The sequence below is a fragment of the Lathyrus oleraceus genome, chromosome 1, assembly GCF_024323335.1.
Source record: "Lathyrus oleraceus cultivar Zhongwan6 chromosome 1, CAAS_Psat_ZW6_1.0, whole genome shotgun sequence".
Classification (NCBI taxonomy): Eukaryota; Viridiplantae; Streptophyta; class Magnoliopsida; order Fabales; family Fabaceae; genus Lathyrus; species Lathyrus oleraceus.
This window is the reverse complement of record NC_066579.1, coordinates 405518158-405529521: the sequence shown is the minus strand read 5'-3', so window position 1 is coordinate 405529521 and position 11364 is coordinate 405518158. Positions and strand designations below refer to the sequence as shown.

General features: G+C 34.2%; 1 protein-coding gene across 2 annotated transcripts; it reads right to left on the bottom strand.

Annotated features, from left to right (window-relative positions):
- Positions 1-2597: 2597 nt before the first annotated feature.
- On the bottom strand, positions 2598-9418 carry LOC127075717 (tubulin-folding cofactor E). 2 transcript variants are annotated; one of them, XM_051017186.1, is made up of 16 exons: positions 9267-9418; positions 8870-9179; positions 8603-8773; positions 8108-8154; positions 7683-7829; positions 7512-7586; positions 6105-6217; positions 5526-5653; positions 5370-5431; positions 4050-4157; positions 3925-3959; positions 3649-3711; positions 3356-3450; positions 3192-3268; positions 3024-3101; positions 2598-2822 (listed from the first exon to the last, which is right to left on the bottom strand). In XM_051017186.1, the coding sequence occupies exons 2-16, from the start codon at positions 9177-9179 to the stop codon at positions 2724-2726; spliced, it is 1608 nt and encodes a 535-aa protein (XP_050873143.1). In that variant the 5' UTR covers positions 9267-9418; the 3' UTR covers positions 2598-2723. The 2 variants fall into 2 exon arrangements, with proteins under 2 accessions (XP_050873143.1, XP_050873137.1); XM_051017180.1 differs by having other exon boundaries at positions 8870-9412.
- Positions 9419-11364: the final 1946 nt, after the last annotated feature.

Sequence of the window (11364 nt, the reverse complement as noted above, 5' to 3'; positions counted from 1 at the left end):
AATACACACATCAAACTAGAAAACAACCATGAAATTGGGTTCGTGGCGACTCACTAGGCAGTGGAAGCTTCGCCACCGTCAATTTAGCCAAATACACTAAATCATCCGTTAACATTTCGTCTCTCACCCCGTCAAATTTCACTTCTTTCTAAAAAAACAATAGACACATCAAACTAGAAAACAACCATGAATTGGGTTCGTGGTGACTCATTAGGTAGTGGAAGCTTCGTCACCGTCGATTTAGCCTAATACACTAAACCATCTGTTAACATTCAGTCTCTCACCCCGTCAAATTTCATTTCTTTCTTAAAAAAAACAATAATAATAGACACATCAAACTAGAAAACAATCATCAATTGGGTTCGTGGTGACTCACTAGGCAGCGGAAGCTTTTCGCCACCATCGATTTAGCCAAATACACTAAACCATCCGTTAACATTCCGTCTCTCACCCCGTCAAATTTCTTTTCTTTCTTACAAAAAAAACAATAGACACATCCAACTAGAAAACAACCATGAGTTCGGTTAATGGTGACTCACTGGGCAATGGAAGCTTCGCCACCGTCGATTTAGCCAAAATACACTAAACCATCCGTTAACATTCTGTCTCTCACCCCGTCAAATTTCATTTCTTTCTTACAAAAAAATAAATAATAGACACATCAAACTAGAAAACAACCATCATTTGGGTTCGTGGTGACTCACTAGGCAGTGAAAGCTTCACCGATTTAGCCAAATACACTAAACCCTCCGTTAACATTCCTTCTCTCACCGCCGTCAAGTCGTGCAACTTTCCGATTTGATTTGCTTTTTCTCCCGAGAAAAATATATCATAACATTTAGGATCATGTCCAGACGTTATTAAATACTTTGATCATGATCAAACTATTGAAAACGGGAAGACTTAGGGCATGTTTGAATCTCTTCTCAATTTTAGTTTTTAAATTTTGTTTTACAAATCTATTTTGCAAATTTGTTTTTGAGAAAATAAAATAAAAAGAATTCATTTGGTAATTCAATTTTTGAAAACTATTTTAAAAATTAAAAAGTGAAAAAATATGTTTGAAAGTATAATTTGTAAAGACTATTTTTCTTTAAATAAAACAATATAGCTTGTTTGATAATCTATATTTTAAAAATCGGTTTTACTAAATAAAAATAATTGTGATATATTTTTTAAAAATATAAAAATTCAGCTAAAAGACATTTGAGTTCATTAAAATATTTTTAATAATTAATGATAAAATATATCATTCACTTAATGTATAAAAATTATATATGAGTGTTGGTTTGAATATATATATATATATATATATATATATATATATATATATATATATATATATATATATATATATATATATATATATATATATATATATATATATATATATATATATATATATATATATATATATATATATATATATATATATATATATATATAATTCACATAATGTATAAAAATATACAATTCCCTTAATGAGGATTAATTAGAGAGTGTAATAGAGAGTGAGAATTTTAATTTTCATTAACATTAGATAATGATTAATAATAGATTGAGAGTAAAATATTGCAAGTAATTACTATAATGTGATTAATGAAACCGTGTTTTTTTTTCCAGTTTACCTCAATTGACAATTGAAAAGTAAAATTGAAAATTGAAAATCAAAATATATTTTGATAGTTTCAGTTTTTAGATTTTAAAACACTGAATTTTAAAAGTGTTTTTAGAAATAGTTTTGAGAAACAAATGTATCAAACATGTTTTTTATTTTTCAATTTTAAAAAATTATAAAACAGTTTTTTAAAACAGTTTCAAACAGACCCTTATTGTCTATCGGTATTTTTAGTAAACAATCACTTAGTATTAAATTTATTGTTTGAAAGATCAAACTAATAAATCCTGAAGCAAGTTTGTGCTAAATTTTCTAGGAAAAAAAGTGTGCTTTTAATGTTTATGGGGAAGACTTATGGTTCAAATCTACCAGCTAGTGGGTTGTTTTGTTGTTGCCCAGTCTGTTGTTATTGCTGTTGTTGTACAGATGAATTTTCATACCATAGATCTGAATGGTTTCTTCAACTAGAGTGATGTCTATTAGTGGACAAATCAGGATTGTTGTAGATGAATTTTCATACAGAAACTAGAGTGATGTCTATTAGTGATCAAATCAAGATTGTTGTACCGGTCACAGTTGTTGGCTTGAGGATTGTAAATGTATGTTGCATAATCTTGAGGCAAATCAATATTTAGACCTCTTGCTAGATGGAACAAGAATTTGTAAGATGCTCAAAAGAAGTGCAAATACCACAAACTCTCGTGAGTTTTACCTAGGGCTGATAATTATCCAAAATCTCCAATTTCAACAAAGAACAAAATCCACCATTTAGAATTTGGAGAAAAAGATTAGACGGCTGGTCACTTCAATTAATCATATAAAGACTCAAGCATCACATAAATCCGAAGTGTTTTATAACATACTAGTAAAAAACAATCCATCCCATTCAGAAACAGAATTTCAAAAATGTTTAGGATTTTTTAGCAGCAAGACAAGATAAAAATTATGTCCGGTCAAATAGTGCATCAGAGCCCCAAGATAAAGTTCAAACGATGCATTTAATAAAATCTCGTGACCTACCTAACAGAATTCATTCCCCATTATAAAGTAATATTTTTAATATAGATTACACCAAAAGGCTTATAAAAACTTTCTGATATTTTTATCAACTAACTTCGTCTACAAGGATAACCGAATCATTGCCAATCCCAAGGTCCATAAGAGACGACGAGTCATTGTCAAGCAGCAAGGGCAATGGAGATCCCTGCAAATTCAAATGCATGTAACAGATAATTTTAATCACAAGTTTAATCTCAGCATACCAATTTGAACTTTTTTGCATTGATTGTATCAGATTAAAAATGATTTTGAGAGTGTCCTGAGGTTGTTGCTCCCTCAATAAACTTTGAAGTAGCTAGGCAATCATGACATTAAATAGCATAGCTTATTCTTAATAGAAACAAACCTCTTCTTGAAAAAATAATTTCAGCTTCATGGACTTCAGCTTAAAAAAGCTTTCACACAGAAATTTTAGCTTGCCAACCTGAGAAAACCAAAGCAATCAGAAGGATTGTTTAAAAGTCTTGATAGACTCAAGTTTCAACATAATATTACTAAGGTATTGATATCTAACTGTAGTTGTTGCTGGCAGCTTCTTTGTCAATGGTTCTTTCTCACCCATGGATGCTCCGACACACTTCAGAGTGATAGCTGCATTAATCTCTATTCAAGTTAATTAAGCTATGGCAAGTTCAGAAAAAGAAGATGATCATCAAAACTAATATCCAAAGTCCATACACAAGAATCCCGCGCTGATTGCCCGTGGGCCACCAGAAGCTCCAACTAAAGGTTTTTGATCCTCAATTCCGTAAAAATTCTTAAGCTCAGAAAACCTGTAATAAATTGCTTTAGTAAGTCCGCAAAACAATTGCAATAAGAGGTAGAATTTGCTTGATATTCACATCTAGATCCTAGAGTCAATATCCTTTTTTTAATGGGAATGCCCTTAACGTTCAGCACATGCTGAACATAGCTGAGCATAGATCATAGAGTAAAGGTACTAACAACCACTCACTTGCATAGGTATTTACCTGGGGTGCTGTTTGATTTCTTCGGGACTAGCATGCAACCTTGAGACCACAAGCCGGACATACCTGTTCTCCAATGAGGAAATTTATGAAATACACGTATATTAAAGACCAGAACTAAATGATCAGAAAAAACAGGAGCAACACAAAAATCCAATACAATAAAGTTAAGTGCACTACTAAAAAACCATTGACAAACAATAAACGAATAGATTATTATAAAGGATGTTTCAGATGCTTAAAGGGTATTTACGGCACAAAATTTTAAGAAGAACACACCTAATCTCAGAGTCCTTTCTTTCACGAGAGGTAATCTGAAAGGTTAATCAGATATGAATGCATTACATTTAGTAAAAGACTATATTAAAGACGCACATAAGCAATAGAGATATTTTTCATCATACCTCACTCCCATTCAATATCTGAATGTTTGCTAAACGAGCGATTGAAACAAATCTTGGAACCCCACCTCTTGTAGTATCAGTTATTGGGTTCCCGGAAAGCCTGATTTCCTTTATTGTTATTAAAAAATATACAATTAGAATAGAAGCCCGCTACGATAACTATGAATATGCTCTAGCAAAATAAAATAGTAAAAAGAAAAACAGGAGAGAATAAGAGAAACAAAGGAAAGAGTAGTTCTGTAACGATACAGGGAAACAAGTTATGCAAAACAGACCATTTACTTTCTCAGAAAACTTGCAATTATAAAGATCCTCTGCTGAAAAAGACAATTATTTTTTAAAAGGAAATCTGCAAAAGTTCCTCTACTTAGGCATATGTAGCACACAAGCCAGACAGAGATGGAAATTTATTTCCAAGTAGTGTATGGTAAAGGAAGTGGCTTAGTACTGCCTGTGTGTGATAAAAACTGTTTTAAGGTTTCTTTGGATTATCATGCTCAGTAATTGATTTTTTGAAGAGCCTCAGAGTTAGATATTCAGATATCATGGAAAGCTAGGGTTTCTTTGTATGTCTTTTTAGCTATTTTTTCTCTTTAAGGGGCGTCCAATTCATTTTCGTTGTAGTTCAGTATTCTCTTAACATAAAGTATAGTGGAGTAATAGGTTATGCATAAACATCAATAACTGCCATTTTGGTTCAGCATTCTCTAACATAATGTAGAGTGGAGTAATAAGTTATGCATAAACATCAATAACTGTCTTTTTTTTATTCTCAATTCAATCACTAAACCAGAAGAAAAACTGCATGTAAAAATTCAGGCAAGGCAAAAATTATAAAATATGAATTGTAGTGAGTAATAAACAACTAAAAAATTATAAAGGAAGGAGAGTTTATAAGGTAATAATTCAATCAAATGATAGGCAGATGTGGAAGACCTGCACACCTACGTAAGTGTACCTACAAATAATTTTGAATTGCCGGTCCAACATACCATTTTCAAATGGATTATTTGATATAACAGTCCATGGTCCTCGACTCATTTTTACAGACAAATACAGCATCCATGCTATGCATAATCATGAATTTTAAAATAAGGCTAATGCTAACATGTGCCCCAAGGGTGCAAGTTAATGAACTAAATGTGGAACATTTGTCTTAAAAGTTGTTTATTTACCTTTTTTAAGTCAAAATATTGTACTATTTAATGATTAATTTCTCCTTTTGGATTCCTTAAATCGTGCCCTTTGGACACAAGTTAGCAAAACACTTAAAAATATATGGGCCAGCATAATACATCATAGTACAACTATAAACCTTACCACCAAGTTAGGAAACAAGTTTAATGAATCAACAGATGCTAAATCACTAATGTCATTGTCACCTGTATGATAAATAAAAGACTTAAAGTCAGCAGACATCCACAATTCACATTCCGTTTCAATATGATGATCTTATCAAGAGATACTTTATATTACCCAACAGAAGACAGCGCAGATTTTGAAAGGGCTTGCAGTCCGTAACTTCTGAGTCATGATACTGCAAACCATTATCAGGATAAAAAAGAGAACTCAAACAATTCTTGTTCAAATAAAGCTGCTCCAAACTGAAACAAAAAATATTAATTTCAAAATTATATCAATTCAACAGACTATAGAACATATCTAACCAAAAGCCGAGGCATTTTTCTAGAGAGGAAAGAATCATAAACAAGAGAAGAACTGAATAATAAAGTCCAGTTCTGAGATAAAATTACCACTTCTAGAGATACTGATACAACATGTGAAGAGACCACATTTCACTATAATTATACAGCTAAACTATCATGCTGAAGTTGAACACTTGTAATAAATCAGTAAGTGGTTGACAGAAACAATAATTGTGGCAAAAATGTGAAGTGGTTATAAGATTAAGTAATGAGCCGAAAATTTAGGTTCAATTCACATGGAAGCAGATTTTATTATAGAAGTCAGATGTGCGTAAAAGTTAAAAATGACATTGTTCCAAACTAAAGTCGGGACTGTATTGAAGAACTAAGCAAGATTGTATTTACCAACCATCTTAGCTGAGAAAGCTTCATGATTTCACTCCATTCCGCTATACAATTATCTTCCAAATTCAACAGGCGCAGAGTATCAAATCCCTGAACCATAGAGGATGATGACACAGGCTGAACAGAAAAAGAAAAATTAGACAGCTTAAATTGTGTGGTTTATTTTATAAAGTTGATAAGCAGTAGAGCTACATGAACATAAAAGTGAAAATCTAAAATAAAAATCTATCATATTAACTAAGGTCAAATATTTTTTATGTCAAAACACAAGAGTGTAGCAAATCCAGGCCAGTGTCAGAAAAGAGATTATGTTTTTAACAAAGCATAGCAAATCCCAAATATAACTGCAGCAGCTACCATAAAATTTTAGGGGAAAAAACATCTTTATTAGCTTATTTTTAATTAGATACATTTTTTATTCCCTCTGTCAAACCAAAAACTTTTTGAGGACAACGAGAAACATAATAGGATGAAAAATAGTAAAGACTGTGACAACAATACTATTACCTACTTAGGCTTCCATTGTACTCACAGTTATTAATAGTGGTCGCTCCAGGCGCTATCCCGGGATTCTCTCCCGGTGCGGAAACCCTCCGCTATGGAGGAGTGGCGCACATCCCAGTTTTGGATAGCGGCCGGGAAAGCTGGGATAGCGGGTTGTGGGAGCAGAGTGCTTCTCGGCCCGGAGCGGTTTTCTGTTTTTAGGGCTTTTTTGGAGTGCGGAAAAACCTTTTAACCCTTAAAAAGTTTAAAATTGGAAAATTTATTATAGTCATCCGTGTTTTCTCCTCTCATTCGTGTTTTCTCACCTTTCTCCGTCACGTTTCTTCTGTTTTCTGCTTTTCTATTTTGTTCTCTATCATGTTCTTCTCTATTCATTGTTTTTCTATTCGTTTTCAGGTTGTTTTTTCTTTCATATCACTGTTTTTTTTCCTTTCTTTTAAAATACATTGATTATGGAATTAATATACGTAGATTATTCCTATAATTAGTCCAAAAAGTTATTTAATCTACATTAAATATATATGTAGATTATTCATATAATTAGTCCAAAAAGTTACCCCGCTATCCCATTTTTGGGGTTGGCTGCTCCGTTCCGCTATCCGAGATTAATAACTCTGATTGTACTACAATCTCTTAAAATTTCACCAGAGAACCATGTTGGGAGAATGTTTTCCTCTATTTTGCTTTATTTTGGATGGAAGTGGGGGGAATGAGGAGATCATTTGCTTACATGCCCCAAATAAAATATCAGAAGTTGAAGCTCAGAGGTACTTAAAGGCATCGCCAGTTTCCAGTGTTCATTAAAATGCTCTCTAAGTAAGCCAAAATATGCTAGGGGACAAAATCTAAGCCTAAAGTTACAAACATATTTAACAAGCATTTTGTTTTTGAACCAAATATAACATACCAGTATTTTGCTTATATTGTTTCCCATAATATGTAGCTCTTCAATTGTTGTCAATGACAGTCTTAGGAGTTCGACCTGTTCAGTTACAACGCAATATTTAGCGTTTCTTAATTAAACATGATGAAAATCCAAGCAAGAGACACAAACTGAGAAAAGATAAAAGAAGGGAACCTGCTCCCAATCTACACCGGTATTATTTAAAACTAGAATACGGATGCTTTTCAGTAATGGAAGCTCAGATTTATATGGTGACATTAAGTTGTAGGATAAGTTGAGAGCCTTCAGAGCAGGTAACTGTTCACAAATGATGCCAACATCCTGCAAAAAAAATTAATGAAAATGGATTAAATGGCAATTGATAACAAGATGATGGGCCATACAAAATAAAAGTGAGTTTTGCAAGTGATCCTATTGCTATTTTTGAAATAGAAAAAGAAGTTTTACAAGAGATTTATGCAGATAATGAGAATCCTCCAAAATGTGTGATCCTACATCATAGTACTATTTTTGGCATCGGCGTGAAGAAAATAAGAAAATTGAAAGCTGCAGCAGTAGCCAGGAGAGACTAGTTGACAATACCAGGTTGCCGAACATACCTTCCACTCCGAAAGAAGGTTCCCAGACAGATCAAGTTCTTTTATATCTATTAACACAAAAAGTACAGTTTCAAAACATGGATTTTGCCAGAAAATAGAAAATTCCAAGTGAACTAAACCAGGGTATCAAAATTTATAAATTTCAATTGTAATCTCGTGTAAAGGAATCTAAACCAGGGTTTTAAATAAAGGTCAGCAACCACAATCTAGGCCTGACACAACAGTTTTCTATGTTGCCGAAATTGCGACACAGCCGCAATTGAGGCCACATTTGATTGCAATTCTCTGCAATATCAAGGATTATGATGTGACTACAACCATCACCATGACCGCTATTTAGAAGCCTTATCTTAGCCAAGGTAAAAGCAACCAATTCAATAACACCACAATGCTATCAACCCTCCCCACAAAAGAGGAAACAGATTCCACTACTTTGATGTTTCATTTCTCTTTTATATAATCAAAGAAACAAGACTGTTATGGAGTTAAGCTTACTCGGCACGGTGGTACTAATTTGACCTGGAATCCCAGGGAAACCAACACCCATAAACGACAACGAAACTCTGGACAACTCCTCAAGTCGACTCAGCCTATCATTAAGTTCACTTTCACCCAATAACTGAATAGAAACTCGCTTATTGCTAGATGAAAACACATACATTTCATCTGCAAAAATAAACAAAACCATACATTACATCCATAAACCCTAAATATTCATAAATAAATAACCACTAATTTGATATACTCAGTTTAGTTACTCACCCTCTTCATCTTTAGTAGAGTTACTTCGATACCTTTTTTCCATAGCTTCAAGAAACGAAATCCCTTCAGACAGATTCTTAGGACGAGCAAAAGAACCTGATGTTTCAGATTTAGCATGAAAGTAGCGAACTCCGTTAAGGGATCCGTCGTGTTTTCCTTCAGCATTGTCCCAGTCGATTCCAATCCATGTGTCTGAGTAGCCTTCTACAGTTCCAACGTACTTCACTGTACCGATTCTGGTTGAATTACCAGATGTGTGAACTCGTTGCCCTAATCGGAATTCGTGTGTTGAATTGGGAGGATCCTGCATCTTTAGTTTTGTTGTACAGAGTAAGAGAGTGGAAGAACAAAACCTAGTGACACATTAATGGTGTAAAGTTCTGTTTGATTGTGTTACTTGATTGTTTCGTTCTTTAGCAAAAAATGTAGATCACGGCCAGGTTGCGGTGACCGGCGAAACTGGACGACGGCGTCGAAGGTTGTGAGAATCTGTTTTGGTTAAGTTCTTACAAAATATAAATATAACTATGAATATACTATTCTAAAATATAAAATTCAATTACACAACAATGAAATAGAAAAACAAATGATCCTTCTGAACGAAAGGTCTCCCGGATCCACATCCTTGTCCATCCGTTTGTCTTCGAGGTCTTCCACGATTAGGTCTTCGGGCTTTTTGAGTATTGGCCCGAGGAAAAGGTGGTTGGTGCGAGGGTCCTGACGTATTTAACATATTTTCAATCATTTCTCCCTAATAGTCGGGGGTTGCCGTCAACGGTGCTGCAATAATCAAGTTTGGTGCACATGTTGTCGTAGTTGGGTCGTTGTGGTTGGATTATCTATGGACGGTATGATCCGTTGAATTGAGACATTAAATAGTTTTGGAAACGAAACAATGATTTTTGTGGTGTAAGAAAGTCATGTGGTGGTTGGGTGCTTTGACGGTGGGATATTTGGGTGTTCATTGATGGGGGTTATGGTGGGATGGGGTGGAATCGTATGAATTATCGGGGTTATAGACTGATATGGTGGCTGCATATGGTTTTTGGTTGTATGGGTCATGCTCTTGGTTTTGTGTTTGGGTGTGTGGTGTGTATTAGTTGTGAGGTTGGGTGTATGTGGTATGGTGATGTTGTGAGGTTGGTCATTGAGTTTGGGTGGGTTGACATTGTTGTTGGGTTTGGTAATGATGTGAGGCTGGTTGTTGCACATGGGTTTGTTGTTGGGCATATGATGACGAAGCTCGTTGGCGTGGGTCAATCAAATAACTCGGCTCAGACACTAATTATGTCATTGTAACCGACCTAAACAAATTCATATAATGTTGAGTTGGTCTAGCACCTTATATGATAGGTTCGTTTAAGATGTGACGATGTCAATTCATCCATTGATGGTGTATCTCTTTAGCGAAGTCTTTCCAATTGAAATAACCCCATTGGGCATTGACTTTTAGTTGATGTCGGTCTCCCAAACACGTCAGAGGATCTGGAATTTGTTGTTACATGTTGAATTGTAGTTTCACACAGTCACTCTAGTGCATCTCCACAGTAATGAATCTGATGATTGATGTTTTTGCAGTCCAAACTGCATCATCCTCGGGGTTAACCTCATGGTTGAGACCCAGATACGGCATCCAGATAAACTATATAAGAAAAATACATGATTAGAAGATTTTTTGGTAATATTAAAACCAAATTTAGAGTTGTTTAGTTGTAATACATCGTATGGTTCAAGGTGGTCTATAAGATTGCGATAGATTATTGTGTTTGGAACATCTGTTGTAGTTCACCCATAACATACCACCTAAAACGAAAAGGCGATTGAACAAGTATTCGAAAATTTGGAGGATTCGTACAAAGAACTTTCATGATACTCGGTGGCACTTAAGCATTATGCTCTGGGGACTGTTGCCATTTTGGAGACCTTGTCAGCATATACTCTCAAAGATCTTGACAACAGAAAAATAACCTTCATATGTTTACACCAGTTCTCATAATTCTATTTTTTTAGAATTGGGAGACTCACAGAAAAATGTCAATTCGGATGATTCAACGTCATCGTGTTTTTTTCCCCACAAATCGCTCAGTCAGTGCTCTAAATACCATATGTTGGAAATTCATCAAAACCTATAGAGAATTTTGTTGCAATCTTGATGAGCAAGATTCAATCACACTGATTGAAATCCCTCTTATTCTTCATTCTTCAATCGAGTGAATCAACCACACTAGGTTGCAAGATTATAATGTTGCACAATTGTTAGTGGAAGAAGAAATAAAAGATGAAAATTGAGAAGAAATGGAATTAGGGTTTTATCAAAATAGGGAAAGAAGAAGAATTTTTGTAGTGTTTTTCTCTGCTCTTAAACTTATATTTTTATTCAACTGTGCAACTGCACTTCTGTTATATTACAATCATCAAGGGTTACTCCTTATTTATAGTTTTTGGACTTGTTTGCTCCTTAAGCAAATGCCAAAATACTTAATTCTTCTAACACT